This window comes from Mus pahari, chromosome X (genome assembly GCF_900095145.1).
Source record: "Mus pahari chromosome X, PAHARI_EIJ_v1.1, whole genome shotgun sequence".
NCBI classification, from domain to species: domain Eukaryota; kingdom Metazoa; phylum Chordata; class Mammalia; order Rodentia; family Muridae; genus Mus; species Mus pahari.
Window position 1 is genome coordinate 59,886,647 of NC_034613.1, and position 16,909 is coordinate 59,903,555.

Consider the following 16,909-nt stretch of genomic DNA (forward strand, 5'->3'; position numbering starts at 1 on the left):
GTGTGTGTGTGTGTGTGTGTGTGTGTGTGTGTGTGTACACATAGACAGACAGACAGACAAACAGACATATAGAAAGACAAATGTAAAACAAACAAAAACGTTTGACAACTGACAGACCTTTCTAGTGGTTCATAATGTCTCTTCAGAAAAGCAGGGCTACCACTTCTGTCCTCGTCTCTGTCTCTGAACTGGGAAAAGAGGCCCACAGTGCCTGCATAAAGCCTTCCCACTCCCTCAGCTTTGCTGTAAACTCCAACACGGTTCGCCCCCAGCCCTCTTGTCCAGGTGCACACCTGCCCTGGCCCATGTTGCCCGTGCCTTTTACCTGCAGGCAACCTACACCTATTGTGACCCAAGAGCTGGGGCAGGTGGGACAAGGACTGGGCAGTGGGGGTGAGAGGCCCCCATCCCAGGATCCATAGCACAAAGCCATGGGCTCCATAATACTCCTCTGGTTTCCATCACTTCTCGGCCTTGCTTCTCCCTGGGCACCATGAGGAATGGGAAGTGCTGGGGTCCTGATGGGAAGCGCACCCACAGGAGGCAGTGACTGAGTCCACATCTTACCTCACAGGGCTGGTTTTTAGGGATTCTTTTGGGAAGCAGTTTAAAATCTTGCCACAGTTGAGAAATTGACAAACAAACAAACAAATAAAAAACAAAAACACAAACTTCTATTATGTACATGGTGTGTTCTCTCTCTCTCTCTCTCTCTCTCTCTCTCTCTAAATTTAAATGAGAAGTCATGAATTTAAGAGAGTACAAGGAACCTGGGAGAAACTGATGGAGGAGAGGAATAAATGCAAATGATGTGAATACAGTGCTCATGTAAGAAATTCTCAAAAATTAAATTTAAAACAAGACAAAACATAAAAACATGCAGTGAGAAAAGTGAAGTTTAGAAGGATCAGGTATGTTCTACCTTCATTCCAGTACCCTAGGGTAACTATGAATCATAAACATAATAATGATGACATTTTGCAATTTTAAAAAGTAACTAAATTTCTAGGTCCTAGAACATGAACTTTGTAGATAGCAATTCCATGTTGCAGTTTCAAAAAGCTTAGCATTGTGGGGAAGCAGAGAGATGACAAAGCTATATAGGCACTTCCTTCCCAGGCCACTGACCTCAATTTGAGCCTGAAACCCACATGGAGGAAGGCGAGACCTGACTCCTCCAAGTTATACTATGAGCTCTACACCCATGCTGTGGCGTGTGTGTGTGTGTGTGTGTGTGTGTGTGTGTGTGTNAGAGAGAGAGAGAGAGAGAGAGAGAGAGAGAGAGAGAGAGCCAGCAACGGGACTTTGTTTATATTGCAAATAAATATTATTTTTTCTTTTAAAAAAAGAAAGAAACGAAAAAAAGAAAAGCAGGGCTAACAGAGGATGACTGAGCTGTATCCAAGAAGCCTGAAACAGGACTTTGGTTACTTTCCCCAAGTTTCCTCTTCCTTATGAGCTAGCACACTGACAAACACTGTAGCCAACAGCATGTTTTCCTTCTGACTCAGAGACAAGAGGCTTGATAAAAACAAGATGTATTATTTGTCCCAGTATTAGCACTTGGCTTACTGGATGAAGTTATTTGGACCCATAGATCAAGTGAGTTGCATCTACAATCTGATTGGGATTCAGCAGCCTCTGCTTTGCATGGGCTAAATGACAGTGGTGGAACTTGACATAGAGCAGGCAGTAGAAGTTAAGGGAAAATCAGCGCTTGCTGCCAACCAGGGTAGCCTACTGAAAGCTTTCCTATCAGCTCTCCCTCCCAGCTCTTTCAGGAGCTAAAAGCTGACCTTGTGCAAAGCCCTGGTCTTGCCTGCTAATCATGCTGTGCAGCTGAATGACTGCCTATAAAACCGCCTTTATCTTGAATGCCTGCTTGCATGCGCTTTGTTGGCTGTCTTCTTTAAGGGAACTGTCTGGGAACCATGTCTGCTGTGCACAGCATTTCTCCCACTTTCGTTCCAAACTGGAGCCATGGTTTCCAACTTGCAATGAAGAAATTATCTTGAAAATTAGATTGGTTCCTAAGAATCAATAGCAGCCTTGACTTGTTTTCTTTCGTTTTGGAAATAATATCTAAAATATTTGCAAGGATGTAGTTCCAAGAATGAAAAGAATTGATTAAATCATGACAGCTACTAAAGCACATTTTCTCCCATCAGATAGGACTTTAGGGCTAGTACTAAAGAGATCTTCTCTTTATTCATAATCCATCTAAAGGGATACCTGCTAACTAGGAACTCTGAGAATCTTTTCTCGCCTAATAGTTAAGTTTCTTATTGTGGCTATTAAATGATTGCTTGGATACTTCTCATGCATGGCCAGTTTGGGCTATTTATTAAGCATCCTTCTGCCTTTATCCATTTACTTAAGTGGTCTTCTTTGTTGGACCTAACACATTATAATTGAAGAGCAGATACAAAAGAAATATTGAGGCACTTAATGTCCAATGACATGGCCCATCCCCCCTTTCTCACTATTTCTAGCCATGTCCTACTTTCTTTGGGCTCTGAGAGTGAAGAATCATTGGTGATCAATGTCCTAGTAGAATGCAGGGTTCTGATACCCTGGATTTGCTGTAAATTAGAGTTGATTAGGTTTCACTAGCATTTGCTTTAATGTGGAAAGAGGGCCCTTAAATTCCCCCTTAAACTCTGCTGGAGGTCTGGAGTTACTCTAGGTTCCTATCAACAGACTTTGAACAGAAGTTTGTGCATTCTATCTGGGAAAGCATAATAGGTAGATGACCACAGAGGAAAGCCAGTCACTGATGCAGAAATGGTGCCAGCTGAAAAACGTTGTAAGGTTCTCCAGGCCAAGCTCATTAGTATACCAAGGGAAAATGAAACTTAAAGCAGTGAAACCTTGGCAGGGAGATGTTGCAACATATACGAAGCCTACAGACCCTGGACAGCCTGGAAGGTTGCCTTGTGGATTATTTATGCTCAGGGCATTTCAGAAGGAAGAGCCAAGGAAGTACTGCACCTAGTGTCTGTCTTCAATTAAATCCTGATGACACTAAGTCCTGACTTGTTATTCAATGAATTTGACTTTTACAATCAACACTTGTTTTCCATGTGGTTCCAAAAATGTTTCTATGTTGCATTGCCAAACTGTATGAGAAGAGGTGTCGTGGATTAGAGTCTGGTTTTACTCCCAATATTAAGATTTTAGTATTCTAAGTTTTACTGTAAAATGGGACAAGGCAAAGCAAAATCAAGCCCATTCAGTTCAGCTGCTCGTTCCTGTTGCAGAAAAGGATTCACCTATACCTGCCATAAGCACAGCACCTCTCTGCTCAAATAGTGCTTTCAGATTTAAAGGTCTGGTGCACTCACACATACCTTATGAAGGGACAGAGCAAAGAGAATCAGCCCCATTTTGCAGGTGAGGAATTCAAGACCTCCAAAAGTCAGGTAACATGAAGATGTGTGGCTGGCAGTCTCTTGGCTCCAAGGCCCATGCTTAATCTACTATCAAGTGTACATGCTTGCATTTTCCTGCAGTTCTGATTGGCATCTGACCTCCACTGGGACATGTCTACAAACTGTTTCAACAGTCAGAGGTGACTGCCTGCTGAAATCTGTACAAAATCAATTTCCAACATTTTGCTTCTTTCTTCCTCACATTTCCAGTTAATCCTATGTGAAAAGTCTAGGGTAATACTGTTAGAAAATCCCTGCCAGGAAAATAAAAACCTTTGGGGCCATAGCTGATAAGTAAATAAGGACATAAAGACTAGACCAGAAACCATATATTGTTCCTGTTTCCTTTGTTGGTCAGTTGAGAGACTACTTGAAGGCCAACTGAGCAGCAAGTCCAACTCCATGGGCAGTTAGAAGGATCAGATATTTACCATCACTAAAAGGATTGATCCCAAGCCAGAAGAAGGACTCTTTCCCCAGGTCCTGTAGAGTTCACTGTCGGAGAATGCATGCTAATGTCTATGTGCACCTACTTCTCTATGTGTATAGTTCAGTTGATTAGTGGCACAGTATACAGAAAAGACCAAAATGGTTTCCTAATACCTTCCAATACAACCCTACCTTTGGTAACCAGTTATGGAAAAGCTTAGAAGAACTAAGTAAGTGGACATTAATTGGAATGGAAACAAACACATACATTGCCAAACCCTCTAGTATGTATTGCCAGTTCCAATTGAAGATCTATTGCATATCTGAAAGTGTATGACAGAAGAGTGTAATGGGAGTCACATCTGATGACTGCTTTCATTTTTAAAGAAATGTGGCTTTGGAAAACTTCCACCGTGCATTTCTTTGAAGGCTAGGTCTGCTAGTGTAGAGAGTGTGACAAGGTCAGCGTTATTGTTGCTGCTTTAATGTACTCTTAATTGGCCCTCATTTCTTGCTGTTCCCAAATTCCAGAAAACTCTTTTCTTTGCTTGCCGTGATGAGTGGTCACCATGTGTTGCTTAGTTTTAGAGTCAAGTAAGTTTTCCCATCATGGCCAGCTGGAGAAGCAGCTTGCTCTCAGTGAACTTGGTGGCTTATACAGTTTTTGGCTCTTTGAAGCAGAATTCTTCAGTCTGAGCCCAAAGGGTGGGACCGTGGAGTAATTGTATTTGCCAGCAAGCTTCAGTATTGACCTGATTTATTACTGAGTGACACTTCACACCCGAGGAGTGTGCATTTTTAACTTGGGTGGTATGAAGAAATCCTGAAAGCCAATGTGCAGACATTGGGGTTCCCTGTGAAATGGCAACAGCACAGTTTAAAGTAGCAGTGAGAGGTGTCTGCTAGCATCCTGCCTCAGTTTTGCAAGTGACTTCATGGTCACCTAGCCACCAAAAAGGTTTTCTAGCACAGTGGTCTCAGCAGCCGAATACTGAGCAAATGCATGACAGTGTCCAGTTTCAAAGGGAGTCAATATGCCTTGATGTGAAGGGTATAAACACTCATTTACTCCAAAAACCTTAAAAAATGTTGCCTAATCCTTTCTTTACAAAGAACAGTCTTCTAAAATCCTGAATGGGAGTAAGGAGTAAATTGAACCTGATAAAAGCAACTTTATCAGAACACAATTCACACACCATAAATTTATTCTTTGAAAGTATGTAACTCTGTTTTAGTGTGTTCCAAGACAGACAATCATGCCCACAACTCCAGAACAGTTTCATCAGAAGAAACCTGTACTTGTCAGCAATCCATACTATAGGCAACCCTTATGTGTTTATGGATTTGCCTGTTCTGGGCATTTCATACAAATGGAATCACAGTGGGCTGAAAGGGTGACTCGGCTGTTCTAACAGAGAATCTGGCAGAGAACCCACATGTACTTGCAATCATCGCTAACTGATTCTGTGGATCTGACCACCTCTTCTGGGTCTGCGGGCACCAGGCATGCACATGGTACACATTCTTGGAGGCAAAACACAGATACTAAGAATAAAAATACATAAGCCAGGTGGTGGTGGCACACACTTTTAATCCCAGCACTGGGAAGGCAGAGGCAGGTGGATCTCTGTGAATTCAAGGCCAGTCTGATCTACAGAGTTGCAGGACAGCCAGGGCTACACAAAGGGACCCTATCATGAAATCTGCACCTAAAAACAAAATAAGTAAACAAACAAAAACAAATGGTACTCCCTGAAAAAAAAATATATGTAACATTATATAAACTGAGTAGGTTATATTTATATATTTTGAAGTGTACATGCATGCATGTGCATGTGTGTTAATAAAAATAAAAGACCATGGATTTGAAAGAGAATAAAGAGGGATGTATGGGAGTATATGGAGAGAATAAAGGTAAGAAGGAAATGTTGTATATATATTACAAACCCAAGAAGAGAGAGAGAGAGAGAGAGAGAGAGAGAGAGAGAGAGAGAGAGAGAACGGAAGGAAGGAAGGAAGAAAGAAAGAAAGAAAGAAAGAAAGAAAGAAAGAAAGAAAGAAAGAAAGAAAACAGAAATAGAATTACACACCATATAGTCCATTCCTTGGCACAATGCTTCTGAGGGGCATCTGTGTTGCTCTTNAAGGAAGGAAGGAAGGAAGGAAACAGAAATAGAATTACACACCATATAGTCCATTCCTTGGCACAATGCTTCTGAGGGGCATCTGTGTTGCTCTTGCCAATCCATTCTTGTCTAATACTGAGTAATATTGCCATATGCCTTAGGTAGATACTCTCTCTACATTTGGTCTAGCCACACACCTCAGTGGACATTTGGGGCTTTTATGCATAGTACACCTCTAGGAATATCTGGGTCCCAAACTTTGAGTGGAGTTTCTGCTTTCTATGGCTACTCTCCCATCCTCAGTCCAGCTGTTTGCCTTTCCATATCCAGCAGCAGTCTGAGAGCTTTCCAATTTCTCGGCATCAGCTTTAGATTTTTAGTTTTTTTGTTTGTTTTCTTTGAGACAAGGTTACATGAATACTAGGCTGGCCTCAAGCTAGCTATGTAGTCAAGGATGACCTTAAACTTCTGATCATCTTCCCTCAACATCCCAAATACCAGGATTTCAGGCATGTGCTACCATATCTGTTTTATGCAATGTGGGTGATTAAATCCCACCTAGGGCTTTGTGCACACTCAGCAAGTACTCTACTAAGCTACATCCCCAGGCCCATATGTAGTTGTTAAATTAAACTTTTCAAAGTGAAAAGTGACATTTTCCAATATTAACATGTTTATTAGCACAGAACTATAATTATATGCCTTGCAGCTCTTGCATAGTGTCAAAACAGCCTATTCAAATGCACAGAAATGTTGAATAACATTATGCATTGCTAAGCTTACTTGGGCTCCAGTACAACAATCACTGAAGCTCTTGACCAAGTAACTAAAGTCCTGAGGATGGTTCTAGGGAAGCTTGTCATCTAAGCTTGAGTGCACCTTGCAGATCCATTCAACAAGTAGTTCCTGAGACCCTACTGTAGGCATGAACACTCTAACACAGCAGTTCTCAACCTGTGGGTCAGAATTTCTCAGAGGGTGAATGACCCTTTCATAAGCATTGCCTAAGACCATCTGAAAACACAGACCTTTATATTATGATCCGTAACAGTGGATAATATTACAGTTATGGCAAAATTACAGTTATGAAGTAGCAACAAAATAATTTTATGATTGGGCATCACAACAACATGAGAATATGTATTTAAAGGGTTGCAGCATTAGAAAGGTTGAGAAACACTGATCACAAAGACTACTAACATATCAAAGACTTGACTCCTCTCTGGAAGAGGACTGGAATATCAGACAAATAACTTCCAATCAAGGCAGGGGGAATAAGAGGGAGCCCCTAAACAGTGAGTTTTTCCTGTACCCCTTAGGTTTAGTTTTCTTGACTAAGATATCCTTTTCGATTTGTACCCCAGATTCTTAGTTCAGATAATGATTAGTAACAGTCAACCCATGTCCTGGAGCACAGGATGGACTGAGGCTTCTGACAATAGAAATATAGTATGTTTCTGGGGAAGCATTTTCTTCCTATCTTCAGCTCTTTTTCTTTCTACTATCTATGTTGAAAGTCTGGAGAACAGTAGCCTTGGCCTTTTAGTCTACATGCTGCCACCCAGCCAGTTATATAGCTCTTCCCTCTCTTTCTCCTCAGTCCTGGCCCTGCCAGTACCCAAGCAAGATAATTGTGGGAATGAAGGTGTAGACCACAACTTCAGGATACAGATTCAAGATTTTTGTTCAGAAAGCTCTAGTTATTATCCCCACCCAAACTTGTCCTCTTTATGTTGGATTTGGAGAACATTAAATCAATAGAATGGTGTCTTTTGAAGGCCTTTGGAGATTTTTTCTGGTTTTGATTTTGTTTTTTGTCTTAATGATTTTTTTCTTTAGCTTGAATGTATGGTATCCTTTTGTTTTGTGTTACTAGACCTGAAATAACCAAATCTCTACCCCCTACAGACTGAAAGTGCTGAGCTTCTGTTGCTCAGGCTTAATGGCTATATCTGCACTAATGGAAGGCTCTTTCACTCTTCCTCATTTGCATGCACTGTGTATAATATATACCATTTTGACCTTAGTATTTGATAGATATCCCAGTTAAGGTCTCAGGTTTGGTTCCTAATACACCCAGGAAAGGCTGAAGAGGAAATGATTGTTGATTTGTTTTAAATAGAAAGAGAGATACAGACATCTATAAACTGTTTGAAGCAAGAATGCCCTGGAAGAAATGCCTCGGAGGCAACACGAAGAATCATTGAGACCAGGATCTGGAGGCTGAATTCTTTTTAAGTAATGGTCAGCTTCTTATTGGGAAATTATTAGAGTCAATGTAAACTGTAGAATAGACAATAGAGAAAACAGAGAAACAATAGAGAGATGCTCCCTTTACCCCTCACACAGTCTCCCTCGAAGTTACATGTTCTATAGCAGTCATACAATATCAAAAATCAATAAAATGATACCATACCATTACAGTGAGATATATATATATATATATATATATATATATATATATATATATATATTCTTTGCTACAGACTTTCATTTTCATGTGTCTAGATAATTATCCAGGAATGCAGTTGTTGGTATTTATCTACATGTTCTTTCTTAAGAAGCTGCCAAACTTCCCAACTTCCAGAGTGGGTGCACCATTTCAAATGTCCACTAACCATGGATGAGTGGCATTCCTCCACATCTTTCCCAGAATGTGGCATTGGCACTAAATGTTTTATAAAGGCAGAAAACTCATGTACATGCAATGTTATCTAGAACATTCAAAATGGTTGGGGTTTTTTGTTTGTTCTGTATCTATACCTGTTACTATAGCAGATAACACCCCAGCATTATATGCCTAGCACAAAGCAAGTTAACTTGTGATGGTATTTCCTTTTTTAAGTGGTTAAAATGTTTTTTTAGAATTGTTCTACATACATTGTTCTGCAATTTTCTGTCTGAACGGTCTGTGTCTTTGGTATGAAGATAATCCAACAACCCAGCAAGTATTCCCTGAAGGAGGCCTTGCTCATATAGAGTTGATAATAACTTTGTTTATGTAAATAAAGAAAATAATAAAAAAAAATAACTTTGTTTCAGTACCACATAGAAAAGAAAATTACAAGCTGACCTTCCTGACAGACATGGATGCAAATATTTTCAATAAAATGCTGGCAAACTGAGTTAAATATCACAGCAAAAAGATCATTCATCATTTGAGATTATCTGAGCCTAGAACCTTCCTTTTGATGTACTGGGAATGGGGGTTGGGGGTAGCATTCACAGGTTGAACCCAGGGCCGCCCATATGTTAGAAAAGCTCTGTACCACTAAGGCACATTTCAGCCCCTTCAAAGTTTCACTTCCTGGGTTTTTACAATTATGATTCCTTTTTTAGAATTAAAATGATAGAGTTTTTAATATTGGGTAATTTGGCCATTTGTACCTTAAGAAAATTGCTCCATTTTAAAAAAGATTTGTAAATTTAATATGAAAAATAATGTTTTCTAATCTGCAGAGTGTGTAGTAATAATTCCTTTTTTAAATTCATTGTAATTTTTAGTTTCAGTTTCACCAATTGTACTAACTTTGTGAAGCCTATCTTTTTGGCCTTATCTCCTGTTTTTTGTTTTCAGCATAATTTACTTTAAACTTTTTACTATTTCCTTCTGCATGCATTTGGGTTTCTATGTTCTTTTTCAAAACTTAACATACCCCCTTACTTTTAATGGAAGCATTTAGTGTTATAACTCCTCTTGGAACAGCTATACTCATGTTCCATGGCTTTGAGAAATTGTGCTTTCATTTTCATTAACTTCAGCATATTTAATTTCTTTTCTTCAGAATTCAGACACAATTTTAAGCTAGTGCTTTTGTTTCTAAGTGTTTAAAGAAAATTTTATCTTTTTTCTTTTGTTTTCTAATTTGATTCCATTATAGTCATAGAAAATCTCATGTATTATTTCAATACTTTTACATTTTTATAAGTCATTCTTTTAGTTCATTTGTACATCCTATGTTTTTCAGCTCTGTTGTTTGGAAGATGTCTTTTTGTCACTGAAATGGTCTTGATCTCATTTGAATTCATATTTTCATAATTAATTTCTTTTATAAGAATTTTCATTATTTAAAGTTTAATGCATGTATACAATAAATATGATCATATCCATTCCTCATTTCCCTCTTCCAACTACCCCTATATCCTCCCAATATGTCTCCCTCCAAACTTCCTATATTCTTCTTAACCTACTAAATATGATTAGTGCTGCCTATGTATGCATGAATGTGGTGTCATCCACTTGAGCATGGATAGTATGTCTCTAGCCACTTCCTCATACAACAGTGATTCTTTCTCCCCCAACAACTACTGCCAATAACTCCTCAGCATGGCATGGATTTGGACATTATCTGCCCCCTCTATGCCAGAATTTGACCTGGGCTGACCTTGTTCATGTCTTGTACAGGTAAAAATAGCTGCTATAGTCATATCATGTCCAGAAGACAGGTTTCATATCACCTTCCCCCATCTTCTGAGTATTATTTTATTTCTGCTTCTTCCATGGTACTCCCCGAGCCTGAAATGAGGGGATTGATAAAGATGTCCTGTGATGTACCAAAGTGAAATAAATAATTCAAACATCTATAAACAGTGACGATATTGAAACCATAATAAAAAGTCTCCCAAATTAAAAAAAAAAAAACTGGCCCTGAACCAGATGGATTCATAGCAGAATTCTACCAGAATTGTAAATAACTAATCAAATTATCCTATAAAATACAGAGAAAGAAAGGCTTCCTTTCTTTTTTTCTATTACAAAACCAATATTATCCTGATGATCTGCAAACCAGATGAAGTCATTGTGCAAATAAATAAATAAATAAATAAATAAATAAATAAATAAACTGCAGGATGATCTTCTTCCTGATAGATAAAGATGAGAAAATTCTCAATAAAATACTGGCAAATTGAATTCAATATCACATTTAAAAGAACATTCATCATGACTAAGTTGGCTTAATTCAGGGATGGTTCATCATACATATATCAGTAACTGTAATTAATCATTTAAATGAATGAAAGGCAGAAATCGCCCAATCATCTCAATGCACATAAAAAAATTCTTTAACAAAAACCAACATTGTATAAATGAGAAAGCATGGAGAGGCTAGAGAATGAGGAAGCATTCCTCAATATAATAAAGGCTATATACAACAAACATGTAGCCAATGTCATGCTCAATGGAGAAAAACAGCTGAAGAGTTCCCACTGAGATCAGGAATAAGACAAGGCAGCCCATACTCTCTCCCTCTATTAACATGGTGCTTGAAGCTATAGCTACACTGTGACAAAAAAAGGAATTTAAAGGGCTACAAATAGGGAAATAAATCAAGGTATCCCTATTTTCAGATGATGATTCTACATACAGGAGACCCTAAGACTCCAAAAAGACTCATAGAGACAATTAATTTAGGCAAAGTGGTGAGATACAAAATTGACACACAAAAATAAGCAACCTTCCTATATACTAATGACAAACAGACTGAAAAAGTAAGGAAATCAATCCCATTCACAGTAACCACCCAAAATATTTGTAAACAAACTTAACTAAATAAATTAAAGACCTCCATAATGGAAATCTTAAGACATTAAGGAGAAACTAGAAGATGGAAAAATACCCTATGCTCACAGGCTGGAAGAATTAATATTGTGAAAAGACCATCTTGTCAAGAGCAATCTATTGATTCAATGCCATCATCTCAAATCAAAATTCCAATACCATTAATTCACAGACAGAAACAGTCCAAATTTTTATGTAGAGGGACAAAAGACCCAGAGTAGTCATAGCAAACCTAAACAACAATGAGGACAACAATCCTGTGGGAGGTATCACCATGACTGATTTCAAATTATTCTACAGATCTGTGGTAATGAAACCAGCATATTACTAAAGCAGACACATAGATCGGTGACATAGAGTTGAGGACCCAGGTATAAGTTCATGGAACCACACTTCCATGATTTATTTTGACAAAAATGGCAGAAATATACATTGAATAAAAATTAGTTTCAATAAATGATCTGAGAGAACTGGGTGCCCATATGCATGGTTCTTTCACTTCACTTTAAATCTCATTAAATTATTATATTTGGGCAAACATCTTGAAATACTATATTATTAAGTGATGGTTTTTTATCTTATTTGCCAAACTCTTAAGTCATTGTTTAACATACTTGTTGATATTAGTGTTTATTCCTACCCACTTATATGTTTTCTTTCTATTCCCCATGAGGTTTGTTTAAATTTTTCTTTTTCCTCTTTCTATGGATTACTTGAGTGATTTGTTTAGAATAATATTGGATTCAAGCATAATATCTATTTGTTGTGTTTGTTCTATGGACTACTGTGTGTGTCTATGTGTGTTTGTAATTCAAAATGTACAATCATTGTCAGCATTTTACTACTTTTAATGAAGTAGAAAAACCTTGCATTTCTTTCTACACTTTTACTTCTGTTTATAATGTAAATTGTGTTAAATATTTATTTTCTACATATTTAGAACTATATTAGACAGTATTATAATTGGTAATTCAACCATCAACTTATTTAGGAAATTTAAATATGAAGGAAAATCTATTTTATTTAGTCATATTGGTTTTTTTTCTCTACATTGTTCTTTCTTCCTTGCTAATACCAGCATTCCTTCTTCAATTGTTTTGTTTGGAGAACTTCCTTTAATTATTATCTTAGTAAAGGTGTGTTGTTGTTTAATTTCATTGTTTTCCCTTTATCTAAGAATACCAAGATTCCCCCTCTACATCTGATACATTTTCACTAAAATTTTGTGCTGAAGCTCTCTTCCACATTTGAGAATTGGTGCATTATTTCCTTGTGACTGCTGCAGCTTCTGAGCAAATTATTTGCCATCACTGAAGCTAGTTATCTCCTATAGGTAGGAGTATCATTTTTCTGTCACACCATCCCAGTCTTTGTCTTCACATGGAGAAGTTATACTGAAAGGGTACAAATAATCAACTGTTCTTCCCATTCTTCTTTTGGTCCCATCCACTAAATTTACTTAAGTTGCTGTAGTTTCTGGTTCTAGTATTACAATTTCCTGAGATTGCCTCTGTTTTTGTTTGCTTGTTTGTTTGTTTGCTTGCTTGTTTTTGTTTAAAATATTATTCTGTTTCTTGGGGGAAACATTTAAACGATTACTGTTTTTAAATTCTAATCAAATAATTGCAACATCTACATAATCTTGGTGACACATCCATTAATATTTTTTCACTTCATTTTAGATCTTTTGGTCTTGGGCCAAGTGCCTTTTTGCTAAAATAGGATATTTTTAATATTTAAAACTAGCTCTTATTGAAATCTTCTGTTTCAATTCACTTGGCAGGAAAGGAGGATAGCATTTTTCTTTTACCCAGCAATATAAAAGTCTAAGTTTTCTAGATAGTTTCTTTGAGGTTAAGACCCACATGACTACTAGGCAAGCACATGCCATCCAAGTTCTCACGAGACATCTGTTGTTATCACTCCAGTGGGACTGAGAAATCTGTCTCATTATTCCCAAGGAGGAATACAATGAGATCCCCACTTGGTCTTTGCTGGTGGAATGGGATGGGACTGAAATGTCTTTTCTGGTGGTTAGATGGACTCGTTTTGTCTTAAGGTTCTCAGTCTCAAAAGTCTCTTTCTTGGTCCTATGACTAGAAAAAGAAAATCTTTGTTGGAGCACTTTTTTTGTGTGACCATTGGCATTTGAAGTCGCTGATTTCTTTGTCTCTAAATCTAGTAGAATATTTGAAGCAAAAGAAATCCTAGAGAACTCATCAGTGTTACTCATCATATCCCAAGGTCCGTAGACTATATTCTCTCTACCTTACAGGATCCTCTAATGTTTGTTTTATATAACATGACAAAGATTTTGTTTTCACTCAGTGGGAAAATGGGGGAAAGTGCTTTCTGACTTTCCTAACATTAAGATTTTAATGCCTGGTACTGTACAGAAAAGGGACACTACAATGAGAAAATCTAACCCCATATTTGAATACCTTAACATAGTTCTTACTTCATGTGTAGCTTCTGAAAAACAAAAAACTGCTTTCCCTGGGTTTACATGTGTGTTCTTACCACATGGATGATGTGCTGGAGTAGCTCATTTGGTGTTCTCTCCTCCAGTACACCAGGGGTTCTGGAGCTCCTTTCAGCATCCATTCCTTCTTTCTGGTGTCAGTCACGATTGGACCTGTTGGTCTGTTCACTTAGATGGGTATTGATGCAGCCAGAGTTATCACATGCTCTGAAGGCTGGTTAGAGTCCAGTTGAAGAGCCTCTAAGCCATCATTTTGACTTGGTCGACATGTTTTTCACCAAAGGGGACTATATCTCAGAATACAGGAGATCCCTACACAAAAACAAAGCTAGACGGAGTACTCACTTTGCCCATCTCTATGTCCAGTGCCATTTTAGTCTCATCAGGCCTCTTCTCCACACTCTCCTATGTTTTTCAGTACGATTTGTTTGTTTCATGGCCGTGGATGGCCATTTTATCCTGGACAAACTGGTTCATGGAAGTATTCCTCATCTCTGGGGGTGGGGTTGACTATGTGGTTCGTATGGTGGGAGGAGAAACAGGAAGATGAATGAGGCAGATCCCACTTAAGCCTGCCTTCAGAATTGAAAGCCTGTGAATGATGGGGTCAATGGTCTCATCTTAATATCTGAAAGACAGTGTATTTTTTGTCTCCTTAAGCTCTGTGTCTAGGCCATTTGGAAAACGCCTCGGAGAGTCAAGAATAAAATTGCAGATCAAACAATGGATGACTGGAAAAGTCGGCTTGTAATCGAGAGCATGCTTCCCCATTTCAACATGGTGGGAAATCGTCAGGAGACCAGAAAGCTCCAGGAATCGGTCAGAAAATGGGCTATGGGGGGGGGTGTTGAATGCTTCTAACCTTAAATTTGAACATGAGATGTGTTGTTGAAATCCTTTGTACAAAATTGGTGTTAGAAATCAACTGAAAATACAAGGAATTGAATACAGAAAATCAACTGCCTCAGACCCTGTGGGTTCCTAGAAAACAAAACAAAACAACAAAACAAAACAAAACAAACCAGTAAGAAACTAGGCATAAAAAAGATTCCTATTTAACTCTGGCTCTGGTATCTTTTCTTAAAGTCATTTAACATATCTGCGCTTTCCTCTCTAGGAATTCAGCCATCATCTAAGTGTCTGGAACTCAGGGTTAGGGATTCCAGTGCTAGTTCTAAGGTCAAGCATGATCGTGTGATTAAGTCTATCGTTGGTGCCTGCAACATCACCAGTTTATTAAGTTTAGGTTAGCAGGAGCTGCAGCAAACACAATGGCTGTTATCTCTGGTTATTAGCCCACATAGGAGTGGCTTGCCTAATCTCTGAATGTAATAGAGCAGAGGGGAAATAGTTCCTATAGAGCCATGGATCTGTTTCCTTCCTGTTCATGTAGCTGAGCCCTGAGCTCTGAGGTAATGTCAGTTCACATGACTGGGAGACAGGTCTTCCCCAGTTCCCAGGGCAATGTGTTTTGTTCATCTTCTGAAAGCTGTTATGTGTACAGGTGTGAGTGATTCAATCATGTTTTTCTTTATTTCTTCATTGTCAACAATGTATTGAGGATAGGCTATTAAGTGGAGCACATAACCTTAAAAAACTTTGGTGTCTAGAGTACCACAGCCTTTACAAGGACAGGCAATCAGGTGGGTTAGGCAGAGAGACAGGTCAATTGGTTGGTCTGTATGACTTGTTTTCCCAATTTCCAGCCACCAGTTGAGGCATTTCCCAAAGAGAATCTCCCTTGTAACAATCCTTTATATTTCAGACTTCCCTTTGATCATTAACATCTAGGATGTCTCCAGAGTACACAATCAGTTTAGGCTTCATTTTAAATTCTTTTTTTTTCCCAACACACTCAGGTACAAATGTGGGTGAGCTATAGGGACAGGAAGGAGGCTTCCCTACTACTTACTCGCTGTCCAGACACTCTCATAAAAATAAAATGTGTCTGGTAAGTAATGTTTTGTTTCCATCTGTGTAAGTCATTGTGCATGCCATCTAGGGATCCCTGTCCTTGGAGTAGGTCCTTGGAACAGGTCTCACTGTGCAGCAGTTATCATGGCTCATGCCATTTTCTGGCTTGAGATCTTATGGCAAATGCCCTCTTTATAAGCCTTGCAAAAATGCACATTCATTGCTTTAGAGTCACACCTTGCACTTGATCAAAATCAGCTCCTCCTCCTCCTCCTCCTCCTCCTCCTCCTCCTCCTCCTCCTCCTCCTCCTCCTCCATGTCCTCCATGGCACAGCTCATTCTCTACCCTTGGCTCAGAGTGACCTGGCTATTTTTGAAATACCAAGCTGACCTAGAAGACCAATGATTTGCCCCAGTTGAAGGGGTCCAAAAATATACCTGAGGTTCTGAAAGCAGCTCCCTCAGATAAGCCTTCTTCACAGCTGAAACTGCATCTTAGAAGGCACATATGGTGTCCAAAAGGGATAGCATTGAGAGCACCCACTCTCCAGGGCCTGATAAGCACCACTGCTCCTGTCTGTAGGCATCCAGGGAAGCTCTTGTGGTGTGAGAGCCCCTGGGTTGTGGTGGCCAGTCAATCCCTGTAACCGCAGTTAAGGTACCTAATGTTAGCCTCCAACTTGGCTGCAGATGCTAAGGATCTGAACAGCAGGGTTCTAGAGAAGTAAGAGACATTGACAGATTAATACCAACATATCCTGTGTGTTCAACAGAAACCTACTGTCCAAAGAAGTTGCTTCAGGGATTCCAACATTCATTGCAGAAGGCTATCCTTAACAGTAACTGACCTTGCATTTCCAGGGTGTGACTTAGCTGGATTTCAGATGTTCCCATTGTTGGCTCTCTTTCTGAGGTTTAATGGCATCCAGTGCTAATACTGCCCCCTAGTCCCAAGAAACCACCGGAG

General features: G+C 38.9%; 1 protein-coding gene across 2 annotated transcripts in view; it reads left to right on the plus strand.

The window, feature by feature from the left end:
• The window catches only part of Mamld1 (mastermind like domain containing 1), a 106,877-nt gene that overhangs the window by 37,925 nt on the left and 52,043 nt on the right, over positions 1-16,909 (plus strand). For both annotated transcript variants that reach the window (XM_021188003.2, XM_021188004.2), the window contains exon 2: positions 14,689-14,847. In XM_021188003.2, the coding sequence (XP_021043662.1) occupies positions 14,752-14,847 (96 nt within the window). In that variant the 5' untranslated portion in view covers positions 14,689-14,751. The remainder of the gene's footprint in view (positions 1-14,688; positions 14,848-16,909) is intronic.